This window comes from Hippocampus zosterae, chromosome 3 (genome assembly GCF_025434085.1).
Source record: "Hippocampus zosterae strain Florida chromosome 3, ASM2543408v3, whole genome shotgun sequence".
Classification (NCBI taxonomy): Eukaryota; Metazoa; Chordata; class Actinopteri; order Syngnathiformes; family Syngnathidae; genus Hippocampus; species Hippocampus zosterae.
The window spans coordinates 22,115,695-22,141,594 of NC_067453.1; the positions used below are offsets into that span (position 1 = coordinate 22,115,695).

The following is a 25,900-nucleotide window of genomic DNA, read 5'->3' on the forward strand; positions in this document are numbered from 1 at the left end:
CCGGAATCTCCAGAAATCGCGGTCTTAAACAACCAATAATAGCACAAAAATTGAATCTCCTTTAAACACAATATGTCTCAGTTTTAACTACTCACAGTACAATATATTTAAAAATTATATCAAAGCCAGACAAAACTGGAAAATGACATTTATATAATAAACCCGCCCTCGAGTGCTGCCCTGTTGTGCAAAACGCGCACACGTTATATGTACTTGTTCCTTATTGGCCCGCTTCAACGTCCTTTGTGCTCTCTTGGCGCGGGAGTTGAAATTACTCAAAACAGACAGATTTCCATATCCTTTGTCATATAAAGATGCCCTTTACTCCGAAATGATCATTTATGCTACCCAAAGTACCACTAGTTCACCTGACGGGATCGTAAAAGGGACTGTAAGTATTCCTAAAGGAGACGTTTTGTAGCGTTCAATCACGAGACGATCGTGGTTGTGAATCTTGCTAAACTTGTTCATTGTGACTGAAAAGTGCGCAATCAACCAGATCTATTCTAGGTCGACAAAGGCGCGCTGAACATTTATTTTTAGAAGTATTCACTTAGTTAACAAAGTTATACAGTATCAGGAAAGAAACAAGGAGGCGTGTGGGTGTGTGCGTGTGTCCTTTGACCAAGGTGGAGACCCCAAAAGTGAAGGTTAGTCCCTTCTTTTCGTCTTCCGACCTCCCCTTTTCCTTTCATACGATCTCACAACAGGGATTGATACCACAAGACTGACCATGACACCCTAATTTGAAACCTTAGCCTTTCTTTAAAACCCTGACCCTGGCTTTTAACCATAATTTGAAACGCTAACTACAAACTATAACACTGGTGAGAAACTCAACTTAGAAACCCGAATCTTGTCATGAAGTCTTATTTTGAAGCCCTAATACGTGCCTTTAAATCCTATTTTTAAAGAGTACAGTAACCGCTTACTACCATAACTTAAAAGTGTTAGCACTGTAGCTTTTATTTAAATTGATGCAAATTGTAATTTGTGTGTCCGGAAAAGGTTGATGGATGTTACAGTTTTGAAGGCGAGCCGAACTGTGTTTAATAAATGTAATTGTAACAAGTGTACTGTCATTGCATTGCATTTTGTTTTATAATTCAAAATAGTACCCAGGTGTCTTAAAACATGTCGGTGGCATGATTTTGTCAAAATATTTCAACCAGGATTTTTACAGCATATTCAAGAGAAAGCCTGTGTGAGGGTATTATGCTAACTATCCCCATTTTTCATAACTTTCAAACACTTTTTTTAAAGCAATAAGACGATAACTAAAGATTTCCTGGGTTGTTTAATTTCACACTTGATGGACAAACAGGCACTTCAGAGGACCAAATATTTGTCATAAAAAGTCAATTCTAGTTTTGCAATACCACATGTGGTGATGTGGCTGCCTTTAAGTGTAATGTGTCCCGTTTGGTCCTCAGGTTTGTCAGCATGGCGAATGAGAGATCCCAGTTTCCATTTCCTTTCCAACCTTACACCATCCAAGAGGAGTTCATGCACTCCTTGTACAGTGCACTGGACCAGGGCAAAGTTGGCATATTTGAAAGCCCCACAGGGACGGTACGCTGGTGTATTTGAGAGCATGATGCGTTCAAGATGATTCCAAATGAAATATGTTTTGCCACTGATCCAGGGCAAATCTCTCAGTCTGATATGCGGCGCGCTGAGCTGGCTTACAGACTTTGAAACCAAAAGAAAGCAAGAAGTGGCCGCCCTGCTGGAGAAGGGCCAGGCGTCACTTTCTCCATCCGACCCGGAGGCCTCCGCCCAAAATTTGTCCACAGAGCCAGACTGGATTACTAGTTTTGTAAAGAAAAAGGCTGAACGGGATTTAGTGTCAAAGTTGAAGGTGAGGGCGTATTAGTTAAGAAGCTAAGAATGATAGAAATCGTAATGCTCACGTTGGTCTGTTTTTGTTCCGTTTCAGGAGGATGAAATTAAAAGGCAGAAGCGAGAGGAGCGCTTAGAACTGATTAGAACGAATGTTCAACTCAAGTATGCAATAAAAAGAAAGGTAAGCTCCAGTATCTTGCTTAAAATGATTGGTTGGTTGTCTGTGAGGAGTTGGTTTGTGTTGTATGTTGTGTACGGTAGGTATGGAATAAAATCATTTGAAAACTCCGTGCATAACTTTTGCAAGTGGATTCAAAGTACTCACTGTGAAACAAGAGCAACATCTGCACCTGAGGTTTAACCAACGGAAAGACCGAGATGACTCAAGGTGAAAAAAAAATGACTGAAGCAGAGAAAAGCTGGAAAATAAATCGGACCCACAGACTGATGAGTCAAAAGTTTAACTTATTAACAAGCTCATTTGTGAAACTCATTGGAGGTAATGTGGCTTAGTCTGTCACGTCTTCTAGGACGTCAGGCTCATTAATCTTGTGACACATAATGTCAGACTCAGAAATCTACCGAAGCGTTTTGCCTACTAATTTACCTTCTTAAGGTAGCAAGCTAATGGTACAAAGGAGTTTATCCGGGGCACAACTTTAACCCCATAGAGAATGCATTTTACCTGCTGACAAGGAGACTAAGTTTATGATCGTGATATAAATACCTGGAAGTAGAAGTTTAATTGTTGATCATGTGACATTCAGCTATGGATGTCTAAACTTGATTTTTTTCCAGTCTTCAGAAATAAAGGAACTGGCCTCTGCTCTCTTCAGGTCACCCCCCCACCCCCACCCCACACACACACACACACGTTTTAAGTTGGCTCGGTCGGGCCTCCTTCTAAAACTTTAATCTTGCACCGGACTCATTCTTTTTGTTAATATGAATGTTGGTTTGTAAACAACTGGACTACTACAAGTGTATTTCTTTCTTTTGTCTGTCCGTAGAGGTGTGATGAGGATGAAGCATTCAAGTTGTTGCAGCGCACTAAAGAGGATCAAACCGACGTAGCGGCAAATCAAGATGACGAGGATCTTATTATCGCAGAGTATGAAAGCGACGACGATTCCAGGTCAAAAAGCAGGTGTGAACGGCCACTCGACTTGGAACCTTTGTGATGGAATCACACACCATAACGGCAGGATGTGTACATGTCCTCAGATTTAGCGTGGGAGAGGATGAAGAGGTTGACGAGCTAGTCGAAGAGCATGTCACAAAGGTCTTGTGATGTGTAGCATTCTGTAGTGTCCCGTCATGTGAATACTGAACAGATGCATGATGTGTGTGTGTGTGTGTGTGTAAACAGATTTACTACTGCAGTCGCACACACTCACAGCTTGCTCAGTTTGTCCACGAAGTTCAGAAGAGCCCCTTCAGCAAGGACATCAGTCTGGTCACGCTGGGCTCCCGGCAGGTGAAACTCACACACTTAACAACCGAGCCACATACCTAATTTGTCCACCCAAGATAAATACCAGCCTACCTGCCAAACAAACCAACATACCCAACTACTTGTCCAACCTACCTTTCTACCAAACTAACATACCTACCGATAGTAGGACTTCACACAGTATTGGAAAAACACGTGATATCGATATCATTGTAGTATTTAACACGTGCCTAAAGATATTGCATTTGTATTATCGAATGAAAGAAATACTTTGTTTTCATGTAGACAAATGATCAAGTTCAATGTATTCGTGTGTTATTAATTGTAATGTCCCTACGTACTGTTCACCTGTTGGATGGTGGTGCACATGACTGGTCAAATTCAGATAAAAGAATACAATTCCATGTTAAAGTTATTGCGCATATTTGTTGTACGCAAATTGCACTGGCCACTATCGCAATAAGGATATTTTTTCGATCTGTTGCACAGCGTAACTATCTAATTAACTGACCTCCTAACCTACGCTAAACCAGCTACCAACCTGTCTAACCTATCTACGGGTAATTAGCTCCCTACCTATGCTAGGTAGCTAGCTAGCTACCCTCCTACCTACTTGCCTGTCTGCCTACCTGGCAAACAAGCCTACTTACTGTACCTCCTAAACAAAGCTGCCAAATCAGCCTACTGTAAGAAATTCTTAGACGGGGAAAACAAACTATCACCCTACAGTATGAAACTAACCGACACAACCAACCCACGATTGTAATCTACCAACCTAGCTACAGTTGTGAAAATTGATGTTAGAAGCATATTCTTGCCGTATTTGGAGTAAAATTCCACACTTGTTCGTAATGAAGGGTGAAAACAGGATGTCAGCTTTTCTTTTTCATCTTTGATTTCGATATCACATTGATAACATGAAGAGTAATGTGTTTGTGCTCCAGTTTTGCATAAAATCTTTGCATAAACGATTCTCTCTTTTAAACTGAAAACATTTGATCACTTTTCTTCCTTTTTTTAATTTTTTTTTTTTTTGCCAAAACTTTCTCAATAGTCTTGCGCACAATCAGTACTTTTCAAGGGTGCAGACTAGCAACCACGCCTATCCTTGGTGCTGCATTCAACAAGAACATAATTGTCTTACTAAATAGGAAACATGATGCAATGGAACCTCAACAGCAAACCTGAAGAAAATGAGAATGGAAAATGTCAGAAGCTGCCGCTAAACACAATGTGATCTCGCTTTCCAGAATCTTTGCGTCAATGAGGAGGTGCGACGCCTTGGCAGTCTTCAACGCATCAATGATCGCTGCATGGAGATGCAGAAAAACAAACACGGTAAGAAAATACACTTTTGACAAGCTGAAGATGGTATACCATTTATTTACTAATGTTTTAAATGCATTGCTGAGGTACAGTGTCAGATTGGAGCTTGGTATCGACCGATATCCAAAACAAAGTGACTTGGACTTGGGTGAAATTCCGAGTACAAATTATTTTTTACTGTCTATCACATACAGTACATGTTTTGATAACTTGGCACAATGGGAAGAAAACAAAACTTGGTTAATTCGTACCACTGCTTTCAAGAATGGTATGTCATTTGTAGAGAGGCCACATCACGACGATGACACTAAAAGGAAACGAGGCCCGACGAAGAGTGCTTGTCCCTACAACAAGATCTCGGCGCTGCAAAAGATGCGGGACGAGCTCCTGGGCAGCGTCCATGACATTGAGCAACTTCTGAAGCTGGGCAAGGAAAGCCATTCGTGTCCCTACTACGCCACACGCCTTGCTGTCCCACCGGCACAGGTTTGTACTCAACATTGTCATCCTCTTCCACCTCTCATTGCTCATTCAGGGACTTCAGGTCTTATTTGTCCAGAAGCTGAATTGCTTGCATTGCTTTTGTTTGTGCAGTTGGTGGTGTTGCCTTATCAGATGGTGCTGCATGAAGCCACCAGGCGGGCGGCAGGGATTCAGCTGAAGGACCAGGTAGTCAACAAGATTATCAAGAATACAGTATGTTCGTTTTACAATACCTAACATTAAAACGACAATGTGATGATTCCACGTTGAATTTAAAAAGTGTACACACTCTTTTTAAAAGGGGTGTGTTTTGAAAAAATAAGTGTGTGTGTGTGTGTGTACACACAGCAGTAATGAAGTGGTGCATTGGTGACAGTAGAATGTGTTTGTGAACAGGTGTTGATCATAGACGAAGCGCACAACCTGAGTGACACACTCTCCTGCATACACAGTGCAGAGCTCAGCGGCGCACAGGTAAGCGCACGACTTGCACACGGTGTGTAACCAACCTTTTTTATTTTTATTTTTTTGTGAATGTACTGTACGCAACCTTGAGATGTCTTAATATTGTCACTTGCAGCTTTGCCGGGCTCACTCCCAGCTCAGCCAATATGCCGAGCGCTTCAGGTGAGTAATTTTGACATGTGTACTTCTTAACTAAAGGAGACGTATGATGGAAAATTAAAATGATTAATTTTCCCGCATTGTGATGTCACAAGCGTGTTTTTTGACACCATCCCGCCCCTACACAGAGTGTCTCCACCCACAATTTTGATGCTAGTTTTGGCAAAGATTAGGGCTGGGTGAAATATTGCTGTTCTGCCGCCGTTATTTAGATATGAACATTCAAGATATTATTATCGAAAATTAAATCACTATAAGTCAACTATGAGATAAGATAACTACTTATCCAAAATTAATCCACAATATGTCTCCTATTCTTCTACATCAGGAGCCGGCTGAAGGCGAAGAATGTCATGTACATCAAACAAGTTCTGTTTGTGATTGAGGGGCTGGTGCGAGTGCTGGGAGGTGAGTGAAAGCATTTGTTTTTCCTTTGGCGAACTTTGCTGTCACACATAATGATGTAAATCCTATCCTCTCAGGCAAGGTGGGTCAGAATCCACAGAGCCAAACCACGGAAGCAGGTCAGACAACACTCACAGGCAAAAATCAGAAGGAAACTTGATCTGAAGAATTCTTTATTTTTTTCAGCAACAGAGATGCTCACCATCAACAACTTTCTGTTCAGAGCTCAAATTGACAACATCAACTTGTTTAAGGTAATCGTTAAAGCATTGAAACTTGAATATAGTGAATATTTTTTCTAAAATATATTTTTTATGTATTGTTATTTGTTTATCTCCAGCTGCCTCATTATGTAGACGTGCAGAATCGGAGACAACTGGTTTGGGGAAACCCCCCCAAAACATCTTTTTCAGATGAAATCTTCACACTATTTGCAGAATGCTATGAAGGAGATAACGAAATTAGCATCTATGTTGTCATGTGATAACCCTGAAGGCAACAGATCTTTAACCACAAATGGTGCAGAAACACATGTAGACAAGCACTATACACACAGGAATATTGTTTTTCGTCTGCAAAAAAAACTCAAATAATGCTTCTTTAGATTCTATTCAATTGTTATTGCTGTATGTTTTTATGAAGTACAACACTGCAGAGTGTTATTTTTTCATATTAAAAGGGAACAAATTAAAAGCCTGTCCATTCATTTCAATGGAGAAAGCCAGTTTTAGGTATGTAGTCAAGACACCACTGTGATATATTTTTTAAATCCAAATTTGCATACAGCTGTTGAGGCCGGTGAATGCGTTTCAATACAACTCAAACTGAGAATGATGAGTTTGAGTATGAGTTAATGCATTATATTGCGTAATTGATCAATTTTGCTATAATATAACCTAAAACTTGTCTTTCTCTTTGTTTCGCTAGCTGCACATATATTTTGAGAAGAGCATGATCAGCAGAAAAGTAAGACAGCAGGGAGTGATGTTCTATGTGCTGCAATTGCAACAAAAAAAGCAACCCAAACAAACTCACAATGGTCTCTCCTTTGTTTTCCACAGCTAGGTGGTTTTGTGGAGAAATATGTGGGTTCGGGCGTGACTCCGCACACTCCCATTGGCTCCAATAAGGAGAATCGGCGCACGGAGGGCTTGAACCGCTACCTTCAGTCCCTGCACGGCACCCAGAGCACAGCAACAGGTTGGAAATCAGAAACATGTCAAATAGAACAATGTAATATTGCTTGAACACCCCTGTTGGTGTAGCACTACACCGGATCAAATTCAAATGTGCTGTGTTTATATTTGATGCAGTTCGACAACTAATATGATCGCAATATTGTTAAATTAAATGTCAAAATGGGACTTATTATGGAAAATTGCTAGGATAGACTCCACCTGATTTGCAGACATAATAAAGGGCACGCATTGCAGATAACTGAAGACTAGAACCCTTCTCAAGTTTGTAATTCAGCTCCTCCTGTCTGCAGCTCCGCCAAATGACCAACAGGGGTCATCAGATGTTCTGGCCGCTTCCCCCATGATGCAAGTAGAGGGCTTCTTCATGGCTCTCACCAGCAGCAACACTGACGGCCGGGTGGTTATACACAGACATGGTACTGTCTTAAAATCACAGCACTATAAACAAGGTCAGTAAAGGCACCAATAGTAAATTGAAGTGTGCAAATGTGCAGGAAATCTGTCGGAGAGCAGCGTCAAGTTCCTTCTCTTGAACCCGGCCGTCCACTTTGCCCAGGTGTTGAATGAGTGCAGGGCCGTCATCATCGCGGGAGGAACTATGCAGCCTGTGAGTTCCTCTTGGGGAAAAAAAAAACATCATAAAATTCAAGGCAGGGGGCATTTTACAGAACGGTTAATAAGAAACAAAAATTCATATTGTTTAGATGTTTACCCCTACCTAGGCAAGACCTATAGGTTGTAAAAAAAAAAAAAATAGCCACTGATTTATAGTGCATTTCATACACAAAGTAACTCAATATGCTTCACATATTGTAATTAAAAGTACATTTAAAATAAGTTATAGATTTAAAAGAAATGGAAAGTAAAATTACTAAAAGACAATACAGTGCAAGAACAAGATTTTGGAAAACATGATTTTTAAAATATTTTGAAAGGCCTTAATCAGGGATTTTTGAAAAAATACGCGGCTTTGTGTTATTCACAGGATTTTACAGTACTCATCTTAACTTTATTTACAAAGCATTTATAAACAACCATTGTTGTGTACAAAGTGCTGTACATGGAGCAAAAATTAGTCATGCAATAACAAAGACAGTTTAAATGACAACAACACAGTAAACACAAAACAGTCAACACTATAAAACAGTAAAACAATGCTAAGCCTCATACTGAGTCAAAAGCCATGGGATAAAAATATCTTTTAAACATGGAAGTCAAGTCAAAAAAATTTCTTTTCAACATTTTCTACACAGCCCCACTAGGATTTTCATTCATCGCTGGTGAGTCTGGAATGTATACCCCACAATAAACGGGGGTTCACTGTCATGACAAAAATCTGGTTTCCCCTAATACTGAAAGCTGCTCTGTGCAGGTGTCAGACTTCAAACAAGAGCTGCTGTTTTCCGCTGGAGTGCGAGAAGAGCGCATCACCGAGTTTTCCTGTGGTAAGTGTGACCCCATTTGCATCACGGCCACTCTGCTAAATATCCGTTTGCCGTTATTTCTGCTTTTGTGGCAAAGGACAGTTAAAGCGCTTTTAGTATGCGGAGGGATTCTCCTTTGTCCTCATGAGCATCAAATCAATACTTTTTGAGAGCCGTGAGGGCAACATCACTCAATATTGAGCCCTTGTTTGAGAGGTGAACTAATATTGGGCAATAAACATTTGGCTCATCCCATTCTATTTTTTTGAAAGAGGGTTGTTTTATTGCATGTTTTTACGCCAGGCATAGTAAAATTCTTGGTTGCACCCTGATGACTAGATCATGTCATGACATCTCAGTAAAACTGCATGGAAATAAGGTATTTTGTTGCAAAAGAAGAATAGAAATTGACAGAGCGTGGGACAAAGAATCGAGTGTCTAAATAAAGCATGGAAGCCATTGTTGGAGCAGACACAGTAATTTTATTCAAGCACAAGACCTGACACCATTATGCTGAAACTGATTTTAAATGGTTTCAAATGCCCTTCCATATATTAAATTAAGGGCACCATTTTTATTTATTTATTTATTATTTCGTGTTCCATTCTTTTGTCTTTGCAGGCCATGTCATTCCACCTGAGAACCTCCTTCCCATTGTCCTGTGCAGCGGTCCATCCGGTCAGGAGCTGGATTTCACATACCAAAACAGAGACTCTCCTCGCATGGTAACGCTCAAACATGCATACACAATACGTTTTTTTTTTTCTCTCAAGTGGCACAATTATGTGTCATGGCAAAAGGAGAACGAAAATGGAATTTGATATCTTCAGATTGGGATCAGAGCTCTTCTAAATGATTAAAATCCAGTAGGTGTTGGATATGGGACATATGTCTCTTGAAATGTACCGGTATATGAAATAGAAGAGACAATCAATCGGATACAAACATTACCGGTAATTAGGAATTAGGCACTTGGCCCTGCTGTTTAAATCAAGGCTGCAGTATATGTAATTTTTATGAAACATGTTGTACTTAATGACAGATGGACGAGACTGGCCGCATCCTCTCAAACATCTGCAACGTGGTGCCAGGTGGTGTGGTGTGTTTTTTCCCCTCATACGAGTACTCGAAGCGCGTTGTGGCCCACTGGGAGTCTGCCGGCATTCTGACCCGACTCGCCAACAAGAAGAAGGTAGGCTTTGTTCAAGAGTCAAGCTGCCTTCATTTAAAGGTGTTGTTTTGTTTCACATTTTTACATTCAATCAAAATTAATTATGCTTTGGCCTTTCATTTGCTTTTGGTTGAACTCTAAATTGTATGACTTCTGGGGGCGTCCACTGCATCAGGAGAAAAAAGTAAAACAATCCACTTGAGGTTGCTTATAAAATTCTCATCGTATAGCCAAATTTGATTTCCTCAGATATTCCAAGAGCCCAAGAAGGCCAACCAGGTGGAGCAAGTACTGGGCGAGTTCTCACGTTGTATCCAGGTGAAAAACACTAATTTCCCATACTCAAAAGTGGAACTGCTGAATATGAACAATGGTACCCAATTAATGGCATTATGAACTGTATCACGGCCATTTTTTGGTCTGTTTTTTATTTTTGCTTTGTGTTGCAAGCAAAAGTTTGAAGTATACTTTAGCCATTTTGCCGCTAGATGGGGGCAGCAAATTTTCAATAATTTAGCCACTCTTAATTCATGTGGTTTAGCAGTGAAAGTACACGTTCAGTTGAGTTTTGTGCAGCTTTTCAGACAAATTCTTTTTTTTTTTTTTTTTAATTGTAGTTCCAAAGAAAATGAGTGCCCAGAAGAAGCAGCTAACAACGTCAATTGAATTAAAGCTTGAATTTTTAGTAGAAGGGGTAGGACACTTTATAGCTGCGTACTGTCTAGTCTAATGTAAGCATGTACAGACTGACCAATAGGGGTCCCAGGATTGACCCCTGGAGAATCCCTCAATTCATTCAATTTGGTATTGACGTTGTGGATTTCAAATAATTTCAAAGGGAAAAGCTGGTTTGAGTTACAAGTGATTTAAGTTACAAGCATGGTCACTGAGCGAGTTAAACAGGCATCACTGTACACTATGTCCATAAATTTCATGTCTCTTAACAGAGATGCACTCAACAAGGAGGCGGCAGCCTAACGGGGGCACTGTTGTTCTCCGTGGTGGGCGGAAAGATGAGCGAGGGCATCAATTTCTCTGATGACCTCGGCAGGTATGTGCTTTGGGAAGACAGGTCACTCTTGCAAAAGAGATTGTCAATCTCAATGAGTTTTTGACCTGGTTAAATAAAGGTCAACAAGTTTTTCCATGAAACAAAAAAAAAAAATCTATCTACCAAGGATCATGTTTACATACATGCCAAAGGGGGGGCCATTTTTCGAATACAAATACTTACTTTCACATTATTTGTAAATCATCTCGATCTCTCTCTTCATAGATAGATCGATATTTCTATGCCAGCTAAATCATTTAAAATTCTAAATATGATTGAGATTTTGTCCAAGCTATGTCGTTCAGCCCTATGTAAATGACTTTTGTCTCATGTACTTATGACTTCCAGGTGTGTGGTAATGGTGGGAATGCCTTATCCAAATATCAAATCACCGGAACTGCAGGAAAAGATGTCGTACCTGGACAAACACCTGGTAAGACATCATCCTGCTTTCCATTTCCATGTATTTTTTTTAACATGACATTTCTTCGTGGCTTTTTAAAAAGACACCTCTGAATGGCTTTTGGAATTGAGACAAAAATGTATGTCTCCTTTAAAACCTTGGAATATTCCAGACTCACAGCGGGGGGAAGAGCCCAGGCCAAGCACTCATAGAAAATCTCTGCATGAAGGCTGTCAATCAATCAATAGGTGTGGTAAATCCTTTGATGTCTCCACGAGTCATTCAACTTGTCATCAACAAGAGTTTTTCTTTCCTCTTCTGAAAAGGCAGAGCTATCCGTCACCGTGGTGACTACTCTTCCATTGTGCTGTGCGACCGACGCTACTCCCGTCCCGCCACCCTCGCAAAACTTCCTGCATGGATCCGGAGTCGCACCAGCACACACCAAAGCTTCGGCCCCGCATTCGCTGCCTTGCGGAAGGTGAGGAGCAGGCAGAGCTACAGGGGTCACTTGACTTACTCTAGGGAGGCCAAAACTTTTTTTTTTAATGTCACATAGAGTAATGCCTCTACATGTGGTTAAGGAAAGCCACAGCTGCCAGTGCACATTCATCCGTTTATTGAATGGGGGAAATATAGAGGAGCTGCTGCAGGCCACTACTTATGCTCAGACACCAACACGCAGAATAAATGGCCAACCCGACACCAGATACTACAGTCACTCACTATACACCGCAACCCTTATTTTTATTTATCTTCCGTACCGCTTGATCCTCACGAGGGTCGCGGGGGGTGCTGGAGCCTATCCCAGCTGTCTCCGGGCAGTAGGCGGGAGACACCCTGAATCGGTTGCCAGCCAATCGCAGGGCACACAGAGACGAACAACGATCCGCGCTCACACTCACACCTAGGGATAATTTAGAGTTTTCAATCAGCCTGCCACGCATGTTTTTGGAATGTGGGAGGAAACCGGAGCACCCGGGGAAAACCCACGCAGGCCCGGGGAGAACATGCAAACTCCTCACAGGGAGGCCGGAGCTGGGATCGAACCCGGTACCTCTGCACTGTGAAGCCGACGTACTATTATTTTTATTGAATGACATTTTGACACAGTGCATGCTATTTCAGTTTATTTCATTGGGGAACATTGAATTACTGATCAAATGAACTTGAAATTCAAGGTAACGGGACTTAATTAGGTCTCGATTTACAATCAACTCATTCTCATTGTCCAATGTTCTTCCTTTTCAGTTCTTTGTGGAGAAGAAGCAAAATGTCAACTAGTTTTAACCTGCACTAGATTCCGAGGACTGCGATTCTGGTGTTGGCATGTCCTTCACAGCCACTATTTGCCAGAAATTCCTGCTGCACCTTCAATGTTGCCGTCGGGTTCCTTGACCAGTGTTCTTCTCGTCTTTGGATGATTTTGGTAGAACATCCAGTTCTTGGTGCCTTATTTTCTCCACTTAATGATGTCTTCTACTGTCTTATTCTTATTTAAAAGAAGTGTACCCTTTTGCTGACTTAAACCTTTGAAAAACAAGATCCTGATGCTATGGAAGCTCTGCACATCATAGCTTGTGCTCTAAGATCTGACAACAAACATGTCAGGAGAAGCCAATGTTTGGTTTATCAGAGGCACTTGAAATGCTGGCAGGTGTATGCTGACTTATGAATTTGAATGAATGTGAATTATCTGAACAAAGCCCCTCACTTATAAAAGCGTGCACACACTTGTACAACCACATGATCTCATTTCTTTATTTTTAATTTGCCACCGTAAAAGCTTCCACATGTTTATTCGGTTGAGGGGTACAGGTCGCATGAGTTGTAGGGTAAAAGGATTTAAATGATTTATCTTGGTCTCAAAAAAAAACAAAACCCCAGCATATGAACATGGGTGTGTAGACTTTTTCTATCCACTGAGTCTGCAACATTGTTGGAACATTACTAGTTGCTGCGTGTCCAACTGAATTATTGAAGCTGCGACAATGCTGCACGGCTTTCATTTGCCACATTAAATATTGAAGGGGCATTGTTACGTAATGCAAACATTGGTTTATTGAAGAGAAAAACGTGTGAGCGAAATGCGTCGACGACTCACGAGCATTGCTACTCGTGGTGAAATTCTGAAACTTGTACACTGACACCATTTTACAGTCAAACGTTAGATAATACTTCTAGTTTGGTACATTCTTTCTGTAATAAACTTAAGTGCTTTTGTATTGTTCATAGATTTGTAAAATTGCAGACAATTTTCAAAGTTAGAAATGAAAATTTCCCAACCCTAATTATCTGTACATTAAATCTTCATTGTCCACTTCTTCAGACCTCCCAGTCGTCATCATCTGTCGTCGTTTGCGGGGCGGGAAGCGGTGGGATGACGTCAGACATTCGCGCAAACGCTCCTCCGGTGCTGGTGGGGGGTTCGGTTGAATCCCCACCAACCGGGCCCTTCCCAGAAATACCTGAAGAAAGAGGGGATGAGTCATTTTCCATCTCCGCCAAATAGGCATCACGCTTGCGTTTTTCTGTGTACCTTTCCTGCGCATGGCGAGTTTGTTGAAGAGATCGGACATGAAGTCCCCACCGGTTGTTCCTGCTACGACTGCTCAGAGATGACAAATAACAAGCATTTGTTAAGTGATTGTCTGACTCTGATAACAGATGCGCAGTGGAACACGTGTTGCATTGACTGAGGTCTCGTAGACTGGTGAGTGATGTTTCATAGAGTACTGCTTCCCTCTAGTGGCTAAATGAGTAATAGCATTCACTAAATGAGTAATAGCATTTAGACACTGGAGGGCATCACTCACGAGTTAACAAGACATCACTCCGTGTTTATATTGACTGATATGTCATATTTCAAATGATCCTTGCAGTTGTGGATATGTGTATTGCTTGTTCATTTCCCTGTTGTTCGAGTCAAAGGTTTTGTGACTATTGAAAAGTCATGGTGATACATTTTATGTTTCAAATCAATCAATTTGCACTCAGGAGACTTCTGTTTGAGAAAAAGTCAAGTGAATAAGCAGTTGCATGTGATATACCTGTTTCAAATGAACCAAAAGAAATTCTTAAGATTGTTGAAATTAAAATAAAAATGGAAATGTGAACAGACTGGCTTACTAAAATTTGTTGAACAATATTGTTGTTCAATGTAAAGAATGTCAGCCAAGGTCGGCCCCCCGACATTTTACCACATAAAATCTGGCCCCCTTGGCAAAAAGTTTGGACACCCCCGTATTATTGGAATAACCACAAAACGGAACGAGAGCGACTCACGTCACAAACCCGAGTTTGCTCGCCAGTTACACTTCACTCTCAATTGCACATCGACGATGCTAAAAGCTGCCTTTGGTGTCGCTGTGAATAAAACATGCCCCCTTTGCCACCTTGTTCCTGCTCCTTCTGTTTCTTCTTCTCCATCTTGCGCTCCTTGACGTTGCGCAACTTGGCTTTTCCAATGCCGCCAGCATTGCGGATAGACTCAAGGAGGCTGGCTCGGCCATCTGAGGGCTGGACCACCTCGCTGGGTGCCACTGAAACTGGGCCTATGGAGTCAGGGGAAAAAAGGTGAGGGAGTGTTTGGAATGGTTAATCTCATGAAGCTTGATTAGGTCTGGGTGATCTTGACTTAAAAAAAAGAAGAATCATGTTTTCTTTTTTGGGGGAGATGTAATTTTGGGTTTTTTTTCCCCACATTATAGCAATTAAAAAAAAGCCTTTTCCGTTTGACCAAGATCTTTTATCAACTTACCTGCACACAGAAATACCGCAATGGAAATCTATGTACTGTATATTTTCCTTTAAAAAATACAATCGATCATCACCCAGCCCTACGCTTGATGTAGAGTTCTTTTATGATTGGCAAACCTGAACTTGGAACTTCGACTCTGTCTGAAGTGGTTTCTGCAGGAAGCGGCGGAGGGGGTGGCGGAGGAGGTGGACCTGCGGCCGTGGTAGGTGCAGGAGGAGGAGGTGGCGGCGGCGGAGGAGGAGGGAGAACACTAGGATGAAGCTCACCTAAAACAGGATGTGGTCAGTTGAGGGACACTTTGGCTGGTTTCACACTTTCTCCGACTATTTCAATACTTGCGCTGTCCTCCGAGAAGGCCGGAAGCTCAGGAATGATGTGCGTGGGTCCCGATGGGGCGAAGCCGGGACCCAGGTCGGCGCTGTAGGACAAGTCGTCGGCGATGCCCGGCAGGTCTGGCAGATACGACGGCACGTCAATCTCTGGCACCTGACCCAAGTCTGGCACGTAGAAGTAGTTCTCTGCCGTCTGTCAAAACATCATCGACCATCTTCAAAGCAAAGCTTTGAAATATCATCCTGGATTTATACTACATGGTTGAAGTGACAATAACGGGAATATTTTTGCTCCCAATTGGCCAGGATTAAAGGCATCCACCATTCATTTCAATTCCATTTATTATCAATGGAGAAAGTTGATTTTATACATAAATAAGTTTCTGCCCAGTACCATTTGAGTTTTTGGTTATGGAGTCTCAATACTCTGGGAAAAGGGCCGTTCTCAGTTACCAGTCTCTCAAGCTGCTCTCTCTTTGTGATGGACAACGGAGCGTCAAAGGGTTTCTCCTGTTTTTCTGTCTCGATGGTCGTGTGCGTCTTGATCACAGCTCCCGCCAGAGGATCGAGGAAGACGTACTTCTTGTAGCTTTAACACATAATGGAAGGAGGGAATTAAACAATGTGTTTTGTATTTTATGTGCGTACGTGAGGCAAACTAGGGACAAATATTTTGTTTTTGTACTGAAGTAGATTTTTCAGTTTGCTGTACTTTTGAGTATTTACGGTACTTCACGACTGTTCGTGTGTGCATGTGTGCGTGCACGTGGACTCACAGGTTTTCGGTGGTGTTGAAGAGTAACAACGAGCTGACGGAGGAGATGTTACGTGGCAGGCTGCCCAGCCCTTCTTCCGTCTCATCCTCTGATTTCTTCTTGTTGCCGGCACACACAGGGAAGTAGACCAGCTTCTCCTACCAGGGAGACAAACGACAGGAGATGAGGTGACTTTTATCAATTGCGTTAACAAATGTTTCTGTGGAACCTATTGAAGTATTTGATGAAAAACAAATATTGTGAATTTTTGTGCCCTCTCTACAACACCCAATCACATTGCAACTTTTAAAGTGTCATGTCAGTGTTGAAGTAGCTCGCGTTAGCCATATTATTTTGGCCATGTTTTATTCCAAAACATTTCATAGCATGAAAGTTAAAGAAAAAACATGAAAGTAAAATTTTAACAAATATTTTCATATTAATCATACAATTTGAAGGCTAATGGTGGAAGTAGGCCAACGTTAGGCTTCCTTTGCTCTTTCAATGCTATTTATTGTTTAAATAATAATCTTCAACATTGAAAGCCAACATGGACACTAATTGCAGAAGCTAGTGTTGAACCGAACATTGGAAGCTCTGTTCAAAGTAACCTAGAAGCTAACTCGAGAAGCTAACTCGAGAAGCTAACTCTAGCTTTCAATGCTAAAAGCTAACATGGAAAGCTAACATTAGAGGTAACAATGGAAGCTAATTTGGGACTTTAATGGTGGAAGCCTTTGTTGAAGTTAATGTTGAGAGCTAACATTGGAGCATTCTTTGAAAGCTTACATTGGTGCTAACATTGGAAGCTAACATTGACTTTCCTTAGCTCTAACACTGATGGTGACATTGGAAGGTAACTTAAGACGCCCACGTTAAAAGTAACGCTTCAGAAAACGTGAGGTATTTCTAAAGGTCATGGAAACTAATTTTGGAATCTAAAGATAAAACGTTGTTTGCAAAATAGGTATTTATAAATGATAATATTTGTCACAAAAATGCAACAAAATTGGGAATAGGAAAGAAGGAATAGTACTTTTAAGTGTTGTAAAGTGGCAACAGACCCCAACGTCTTCATACTTAAAAAAAAATCTAGAAGCTATTTATTTTTAAGGCTAATGTAAGATGAGTTCGAATTATATTTAAGTGTTTTATGTCCATAGTTTGAAGTACCGTACATCTCCGGTTGAAACTATTAATATTCGCAATTTTAAACATTTTTAGGAATTGCAAAAGTGTTGCCATTTCGGTCAGAGCTTGGTTCCAAACCTCTGTAAATTGTGAAGGTTCACTGGAAAAGTCCAGGTAAATGCAGACAGAACTGAAACAGATGTGTCTCCATGTGGGAAACTGAATAATGCATGTGTGCACCAAAGGAAATTGCACAATGTTTTCTTCTGTCTCTAGACAAGACACTTGGAAAAATCTTATTACAAAACAAAGCAGTGCTACAGATGGAAACACTGCATGTGTTTCTTTTTCTTAAATGGCAAATGGAGTTCCCTGATATCGTGCTTTATCTAGGGAGACATATTGTGCATTTTTTGCTCCCAATTTAAAACAGTTCCCGGGTGTCTCAACATCAGGAATTCTAGTACTTTTCACTCTCTTTAGAGCCTTGCTGAAATCGGCCTGTTTAGAGGGAGTTCAAAAAAGCCACTGCCCAGACCCCGAGTATGGCTTTCATTACCATGACAACTAGGGACCAAGCTACTTAAAACAAAGCGAGCACAAACTGCTGTGTTCATGTGAGCCCCCATAAACAAACATGGATTGGTTTTTCACTTCTGATGCCAGCACTTAATGACCAAGTCACAACTTATAATAGTCATTTTGAGCGTCTAGATGCAACGGACACCTTCCTAAACAATTCCCAACCACCGTGTTCACAACTTCACTCAACATTCGTATGTGCAGCTTATCAGAAATTAACACCAATCTGCACATCCAAACAACACTACAGCTTTACTTATTTTGGCTTTGACATGATAGATGTCATCGCGTAGTCCATCTATCGCTTGAAAATGAGAAAGCCTCACCCAGCCTAGTTTCCAAATCATGGGTGGAGAAACTTGGTGTGGCAGTTGCATTTTGGAAATTAACTGCTGTGTCACATCATAATCTGATAGAATTCATCACAGACACATTCACATTAGGGGGAAATAGGGAGATGACCTGTAGAGTCTTCTCATCAAAGGGTCGAAGTTTGTTCTGTATTCTTTGTCGAGGGCGGGCTTGCGATGAAGGGTCGGAGGCTCCGGTGAAGATAGACAAGTAGTCCTGGAGTCGGTCTGGGGCCGGGTACTTGGCACTGGAGAAGACCTAGAAAGAGAGAACTTTTTAAAGGAGACATTTAATCTGTTCTCCCTCACTCCTTGAAACATTTTCCAGATGTCCATTTCCAGTTTCTCTGACGACCAGGGAAAAAGAGTGTTGTGACATAGCAGCTCAGAATGTTCAGGAAAAAAAGTTTGTCCTGCATGTAATTAATCCCATCAAAAATGAATTGCTCTTGTTAACTAAAGGTTGAGCAGATTTCAAAACTATGGCGTTGGATGTTTCTCTTCCAACGCCACTGAAGAAGTTACCGTAGCTTTACAGTCACGTCTGCCCAAATCAAGAGTGTGTTTTTTCCATTTGTTTAGACTTTACCTTGGTGGCTTTTTTACTGCCTTTGATCCGGTCAACACGAGCCTGAACCAGTCGGATCCGGTTGTTGACGTTCTGCAGTTGGCAGCGATTTTTCTCGACACTTTCGGACACTCTATAAACACCACACAAGGCCAAAAAATATCTCGGTTCTTTTTAGAAAAAGAGTTCCTGAAACTTGAATGTTGAGAATTGTATGCAAAATTGTGTGGAGCTTACCTCCGAAAGATGTCAGTAGATATGGTTTCCAGGAGGAACAATGCATCTGCTATCTGGTGAACGGCCTCCTCTCTTCTCAAGTCTGGCTGGATGAGAGGCACTGAGTACACCTGACCCTCCAGGCAGAGCTTCTGGGTCATTCTGCATTACAAAGGGTAAAAATAACCAGAGGTGAAGTCAACATGGGTCACATCATCTTCATGTTACCTGGTTATGACAGTGAAAGAACACACACGCACACCAGCGTAGGTGTGTAAGAGTGGAAACCCTACGAAGTGCTCATGTGTGGGTGTTTTAGGTGCGACAGAGCGTACATGCGACAGTAGCAAGTACGAGTCTTCAGGGAAATGCACATTGGGTTCATCAGCTCATTTCAATAGCATTCGCACTCAACTGACTCTCACATGACTGTAGCAGCAACTGCACATGATCCCGTAAGAGTATTTCGGTATGTCAACCCTTTAAATGCATCATCGAACGTCTAAACGGGCAATACACACTCATATCAAACGAATTAAAAAATAACATATTATACTCTTTTTACACCGTCGTGGCGATCAAAGCTTATGAAATTTACAGTAATTGGAAAGAAACGCTTTATCAGTCACATTGCAAAACAATTAGAAAACTGCGCCATATGAAAAACAAAATCCTTACCTGACCATTGATTTAGTGTAATTGCTAACACATTTGTATATGGAAAACCGCTATGCTAACAGCACTAGCAAAACAACGGTCGGTTTACTTCCGCGTCTACGTGCCATGTGACTTCACAATTCTTCATGTTGCGTTCATGTACCTTCGGAAATGTTTGTGACAGTTGAATCAAGATGCGTGAAGCAAAGGCGACACTAGACACTAGTTACACTGGAAATGAGATTTAAAAAAAAACCCACGTTCTTACAAGTTCCAGGCCATGTATGTGGAGGGTCAAAACTCTGTTAACGCGAGCAAAACAATTCTCCCTTCACTTGAGCGCTACGTGTTACGTTATTTTTACTCTGCACGTCTAAACGATGTGAGTACTTTTTTAGTCACCTTCGAACATGCGTAAGCACGTTTTGTGGCCGATGTGTAACCTTCAGGTGCTGCTTTGATGTCTCACCGCCTGTAGGGTTCGTGTTTGTCCTGAAGTTTGATCGTGCCTGTGCGTAATGGCGCATTAGTGCCTCCTTCTCCTCCTCCTCTTCCCTCTCCCCCCTCCCTTCCATCACAGCTGGATCTAGTTCCTCTCTTCAGCACCTCTCAGCGCAATGAGAGAGGGAGACAGGAGGGAGGGAGCAGGAGGCGAGCACTGTCGCTACATCCTTTAAAGAGACGAAAAAACAACAACAACAACAACGCAAGGAGAGCTCGTCTCTGTACATTCTCCCTCTCCTCCGCGTCCTTTTTGCCCCTCTCTTTCTGGCCATTGTCCGAGCCTCGTGTGTAGGATGAGCTCCAGCCTGCTGGAAAATCCGGTGCAAGCGATCTTGTACCTGCGGGAGCTCACCACAATTGTGCAGAACCAGCAAAGTCTCATCCAGACGCAGCGCTCCCGCATCGAGGAGCTGGACCGGCGGGTGGATGAGCTCATCGGGGAGAACAGGCACCTGCGAGATGTCCGCGTGCAGCAACATCAGCATCCTTACCCCGCTTACGCTCACCACCTCCTCCATCATCACCATCAGCTTCACCCCGACGTGGGCTGCCTCCATCACCTCCACCTCGCTCAGGACCCCCAGACCAAGAGCTCCGCGACGAGTTCCGCGCCGGAGCAAGCGGCTGCACCGGCACAGCAAGTCGACGGGGCCGCGGTGGTCCAGCCTCCTTCCGCGGAGCCTCTGGACCCGGGGGAAATGCAGCTGGTTCCGGCCGAGCCGACCACTAATTCACCGGTCGAAACCGAGCCGGAGAACGGCGGGAGTTGCAGCGGCTGTCGCTCCTTAGTTCCGATGACCCCGACTACCCTGTGTCGGTCGCTGGCTCTCACCAAGACATCTGAGTGAGTTCATACGCATACAATTCATGCATTAAAATACAAATGGGCTGTATCCCATTGCTTCACATCCCAACAAGGTTATCCCCTTACATTTATTTTGTAGTTGACCAAAAATGTTGTTTTTATCATTATTATCATCATTAGCCTTCAAAGACGTTTGAACATTTTGTGCGTGTGTGTGTGTGTGCGTGTGTGTGCGGCGTGCGTGCGCGTGTGTGTGCGCGCGCGCGCGTGTGTTTGTGTGAAAGAGAGAGAAAGAGAGAGAGGTGGATTATTTAAAAGCAAAACTGGGATCATTACGTAACAAACAGCTGTGGGCCTGCTTATATATTTTGCTATGCATAAGCCTGTATGTGATTGTGTGAAGCATTTGTCTGTCGTGCATGTATGTTGTTAAAATGTGTGCCTTTGTGTGTAATCCACGAGTTTGCGTGCGTGTGCGTGTAGTAATAGCAGCCTGGCGTTTTTGTGATGCATGTATTCGTGCATGCGTTGTACATGCTTGAGTGAATGTGGGTCCTATAAGTGTTTGTGACGTATGCTTACGTGTGTGTAGTAATATCAGCCTGGCGCATGTGTGATGCACGCATTTGTGCATGTGTTGTACATGCTTGAGTGAATGTGGGTCCTATAGGTGTTTGTGACGTATGCTTGCGTGTGTGTGTGGGTGGGGGGGCAGCCTGGCGAGTGACGGTATGTGCTGCGTCCACGTTGCTGCTTGCCGTTAATGAATGTGCGGCTTGTTCACGTCTCATGGGGCAACTGACGGGCCTCTGATGTTTTCCTGTTAGATGTCCTGTTAGACCCACGTGCACCACGTGAACATGAGCACCCCCCATCACACCTCTTCCCCTGGCATCATTGTACACCACTACATCATCTAATGAGAGGAAGGCACTCTTTTTAGCTTCTATAACACATTTGTCAAAAGTCTTGTAGGCCATTTGCAGCACGCCATCCATATTTTAGCACCCTGCTGTATATTGCTGGCGTCACAATTTGGTATAATTTTCCACATATCTATTACATTGGTCATTCCACATGTGTGGGTGTTATTTTTTAAAATATATTATTGCCTGATCTAAAATGTTGAAACATGCTGTGCGCCGTTTGACGTTTTGTTGGTCTCCTGAAAAGTGATTATTTTTGAGGTACAAGAATGCTAAATATAATAACTGATATGGCCCACCACACTATTTAAAACAAATATGGGGGTGTGCGGGGGAACAGCATGAAAAATGTGGGTGTCAGAAAAGTGAGGGTGTGAGATCTAAAACAGGCAGGATATGGCTCTTGAGGAACCAGAGTTTCCTACCCCTGGCCTGCCACAATGCTAAACTCATGTCCATGCTTTCCAGTAACTTTTATAATACCGTTGCCCGAAGTGATATGGCCACCACATATCCATGCACGCCCTTTGATGGGAAAGCCTCCCCTGCTAACATGGTTGCCATTTGTAGGCACATCTATTAGCCACCTCCAGTCTACTGTACAGTATATCCGTGACAATACATCTACCTGTTCTGTTGGATGAACCTCAGTGCTGTGTACTGGTGCTGCGGTGAATTGCGGCCAATTGTAGAACTAACAGACTTTGACAGCTGCTGTACAAAAGTGTGGTTTGAGTCACTGGACACAGTTTTTTTTTGGGTTGGTTTTTTTGGATCTTATTTCTAGACATGCAAAGACGCAAAAAAATTAAATAACTATAGCTAGCTATCTGACACTTGCTAGCTAGCTAGATGGATAGATTGAAATTGAAGTGCAATAGAAATTGTAGTGCAATTAGTCATTGTCGATCCACAGCTCATGAAAGCTTGTGTACCCTCAAAGCGTTTCTTGGAAATGGAAGGGAGTTGAAAATGTTTGTTTTAAAATTTTCTGGATGAAAGATGACAGCATGGCAGCATGGCTTTGAATCCCTTAACACCATTTGTTACATCATGCTTTTTTTGTTTTTAATCGCTGCCTCACATTTGAAGCTCACAGGGTTCCGCCACTCTCTTCCTCAATGACTACCTATCAATAAAGAAATGTCAAGCAGACCCTCCCACTCACTCACACAACACTTGAAAGAGATAGTTCGAGTGTGTTGAGGATTTTTCGTAATATAGTGTCAAAAGAGTCCTTCTCTGTTGGAGTCAAATACTGTTGGAGACAACAACAACTTTGTGTCCTGTAGTATTGCTAAAACACACCTACTTGTAGTGTACTACCCCCGCTGCTTACTACTTAAAGACTACTATGACTTGTGTGATTTACTACTATTACTACTTCTCCTAGGGCGGCCCGGTAGTCCAGTGGTTAGCACGTCGGCTTCACAGCTCCGGCCTCCCTGTGTGGAGTTTGCATGTTCTCCCCGGGCCTGCGTGGGTTTTCTCCGGGTGCTCCGGTTTCCTCCCACTTCCAAAAAACTTGCTTGGCAGGCTGATTGGACGCTCTAAATTGTCCCTAGGTGTGAATGTGAGCGTGGATGGTTGTTCGTCTCTGTGTGCCCTGCGATTGGCTGGCAACTGATTCAGGGTGTCCCCTGCCTACTGCCCAGAGACAGCTGGGATAGGCTGGGATAGGATTGAGCGGTTCGGAAAATGGATGGATGGACTACTTCTCCTATGACTCTACTAGTATAACTAAACAATCAACTACTACCACTGCCATCAATACTACTACTCAGTGTAGTAGTCTACTACTCCTACGTCTACATTACTATTACTGTACTGTACTACTACAGTACTTGTAATCATCATCATCATCACAATGAATAAAAATAAAAGCATAACTACTATTACTCCTCATCCTACTATTATCGTATTATTACTGTAATCATACTAGTCTGACTCCCACAAACGTAAACTAATAAAAAAAATTACCAGGAAAATGCGAAACAAAGAGTCATGAACAAAGGGCATAATAATCAGTCAGCCAATTGCCGGCGTAGCACAGTCTTTCAAGGCAGCTGGTAAAAAGAGGCATGAATACAAAAAGGTGTGGCTTATGACGGAAAGCCCTCCTACGCCACCTAGTGGAGACAAACAGAAACAGGATTATGGCACTACCACTCCTTGACTTTGACTACATTACTACTTCTAGTAATATACTAATCCTACTACACTCTTCCATTATTCTCACACTACTATTAGTACTACGACTACTACTGCTAAACAGCCAAATACTACTATGACTGTTTTTGCCACTGCTTTTAGTCTACGACTCCGATCTGTACTCGTCTTTTACAACATTACTTTACTATTCTGTTAATCACAATACTGATAATACACTTCTCCTATTGTAGTGTGCTGCTGCTACTACTACTTTCACTCTCCTACTACTGCTATACTGTACTTCTATTTCTACCACAAGGCTACTACTATTACCACTATTTGTCTACTACTGGTACTAATAATACGACTATTGCGCTACTTTGCGTCTAGTACTACAACTTTACGATGTCACGGATATACAGGACTTCATGAACTACGACTATGTTAAATAAATAATGCCTTTCACAGGACTCAAAAATCACTCTTGCACTGACAAAATGTAGCCAAAATATTAGAAACATCCACCGGCGTGATGTTCTTCTATCCCACTGCAAACGCCAACCTCAACAATACATGTGCAGTACAACAGTAAATGTTGATGCATGAAAACCTCTCTGTCAAGGAAAATATGGCATTGATATTTCTTATGACAATCTCTGGGTTAGCTTATGTGGCGAGGTGCTTCTAATGAAGCGGCCTGTTGGCCTCACACACCGCATGAGCCTATCAGTGTGTCTCCATCAAAATGACACGTGGACTGGTGTGTAATCTTTTTTTGGCAGCGTGTTTGTATATCTTGCATTGTTGCCAGTGTTGCCGGTGCACGTGTATGCACCCTGGGGGGTTGCAGGGAAGAAAGAGGTTCAGAGAAAGGATTCTCTCCCCTCTCTTTCCAGCTGAGCCTTCCCTATCTGGCCCACTTAGCCCGTGGAGCGAACGGTAATCAGCCATTCTTAGGATGGGAGGGGGGGAGCGAGAAATAGAAGATGCACGCTCACTAACGCTCTTTGATGGAAGCCTCCTCCGAGGAGGTTTGCGGAAGGAGCTTGAGGCTGACTTTGGAGTGGACCAGGTCAGGTGCAGGGAGAGGACCATGCAGGAAAGGGAAGAAAAGGAAGCGTGGGCTACATTTTGGGTGAGCTGTCGGCTTGCTTTATCTTTTCTGAACAAACAGTCCACGCCAAGGGACTGAGGGACATCCCGTGGTGTTAAGGGAAGGTGCACAAAATGTACTGGCGTCATCCTGAGCCTGAGTTGCAAGAGAGCCTCTTGGCAAGCGACTGATGACTGAACATACTGCACTTGAAGTAGCGGTATAAAAGAGCAAGGCCGTGTAGGCATAACGGCAACACTGGCCGACAGCAGAAGGCGTGTACTCTTAAAATATTCACCTGCTCTATTTGTACGCCGCCTTGGCTGCGGAAGGCCATTATGTGTTCGGTTTTTCATAAACAAATGGATGGGAGAGCGTCTCTGTGTCAGACAGCCACCATGACCACAAATAAAACAATAAAAAATGAGCAGGAATTGAGATCTTATACGACAATTCCCTCACTAATGATCAACGTTTGCTTTTCAAATCACGGTGGCATCTCTGTCAAGGGATGCTGGCTCAATTTCTCCCACGGGAAATCACTGAAATGGGCAGCACCGCCAACTGCGGTTTAGCACGTCTACTTCATAGTTCTGAGGTTGGAAGTTTGAATACCAGCTGCGGCCTTCCACTGTGTAGTTTGAACGAAATGTTCATAGGTGTAAATATGAGCGTGAATGCTTGTT

At 42.5% G+C, this 25,900-nt stretch overlaps 3 protein-coding genes across 8 annotated transcripts in view; 2 read left to right on the top strand and 1 right to left on the bottom strand.

Annotated features, from left to right (window-relative positions):
- Window positions 1–223: 223 nt before the first annotated feature.
- ddx11 (DEAD/H (Asp-Glu-Ala-Asp/His) box helicase 11) lies at window positions 224–13,265 on the top strand. Of its 3 annotated transcripts, none has more exons than XM_052061345.1 (28): window positions 224–391; window positions 1,434–1,572; window positions 1,646–1,861; window positions 1,940–2,026; window positions 2,856–2,992; window positions 3,070–3,127; window positions 3,215–3,322; window positions 4,549–4,636; window positions 4,908–5,110; window positions 5,219–5,293; window positions 5,504–5,581; window positions 5,688–5,734; window positions 6,060–6,139; window positions 6,214–6,255; window positions 6,323–6,390; window positions 7,064–7,102; window positions 7,198–7,336; window positions 7,626–7,751; window positions 7,830–7,942; window positions 8,708–8,780; window positions 9,381–9,484; window positions 9,802–9,951; window positions 10,180–10,248; window positions 10,878–10,981; window positions 11,330–11,414; window positions 11,557–11,632; window positions 11,711–11,865; window positions 12,636–13,265. In XM_052061345.1, exons 2-28 carry the CDS (start codon window positions 1,444–1,446, stop codon window positions 12,666–12,668), a joined length of 2,682 nt encoding a protein of 893 aa, XP_051917305.1. In that variant the 5' UTR covers window positions 224–391; window positions 1,434–1,443; the 3' UTR covers window positions 12,669–13,265. The 3 variants fall into 3 exon arrangements, with proteins under 3 accessions (XP_051917305.1, XP_051917307.1, XP_051917306.1); XM_052061346.1 differs by lacking the exon at window positions 224–391 and adding an exon at window positions 492–650; XM_052061347.1 differs by lacking the exon at window positions 7,064–7,102.
- On the bottom strand, window positions 13,119–20,382 carry wash1 (WAS protein family homolog 1). The gene is made up of 11 exons (XM_052061356.1): window positions 20,138–20,382; window positions 19,100–19,240; window positions 18,884–18,995; window positions 18,407–18,553; window positions 16,253–16,389; window positions 15,930–16,065; window positions 15,480–15,669; window positions 15,261–15,410; window positions 14,780–14,938; window positions 13,924–13,992; window positions 13,119–13,852 (listed from the first exon to the last, which is right to left on the bottom strand). Exons 1-11 carry the CDS (start codon window positions 20,308–20,310, stop codon window positions 13,710–13,712), a joined length of 1,557 nt encoding a protein of 518 aa, XP_051917316.1. The 5' UTR covers window positions 20,311–20,382; the 3' UTR covers window positions 13,119–13,709.
- iqsec3b (IQ motif and Sec7 domain ArfGEF 3b) overlaps window positions 20,348–25,900 on the top strand; it is a 43,069-nt gene continuing 37,516 nt past the window's right edge. For 3 of the 4 annotated variants that reach the window (XM_052061342.1, XM_052061344.1, XM_052061343.1), the window contains exon 1: window positions 20,349–21,083. In XM_052061342.1, the coding sequence (XP_051917302.1) occupies window positions 20,533–21,083 (551 nt within the window). In that variant the 5' untranslated portion in view covers window positions 20,349–20,532. Of the gene's footprint in view, window positions 21,084–25,900 lie in introns of all 4 variants that reach the window. The other variant, XM_052061341.1, reaches the window with a different exon arrangement.

Excerpts from the sequence above, each read along its gene's own strand:
- ddx11 (XM_052061345.1), top strand. The coding sequence starts at position 1,444 with ATGGCGAATGAGAGATCCCAGTTTCCATTTCCTTTCCAACCTTACACC. Across the intron at positions 3,323-4,548 it reads TCACGCTGGGCTCCCGGCAG|AATCTTTGCGTCAATGAGGA; the intron begins GTGAAACTCACA and ends CTCGCTTTCCAG. Across the intron at positions 8,781-9,380 it reads CATCACCGAGTTTTCCTGTG|GCCATGTCATTCCACCTGAG; the intron begins GTAAGTGTGACC and ends TTGTCTTTGCAG.
- wash1 (XM_052061356.1), bottom strand. The coding sequence starts at position 20,310 with ATGGAAGGGAGGGGGGAGAGGGAAGAGGAGGAGGAGAAGGAGGCACTA. Across the intron at positions 18,996-19,099 it reads TCTACTGACATCTTTCGGAG|AGTGTCCGAAAGTGTCGAGA; the intron begins GTAAGCTCCACA and ends TGGTGTTTATAG. Across the intron at positions 13,993-14,779 it reads ACAGAAGGAGCAGGAACAAG|TCGTAGCAGGAACAACCGGT; the intron begins GTGGCAAAGGGG and ends ATCTCTGAGCAG.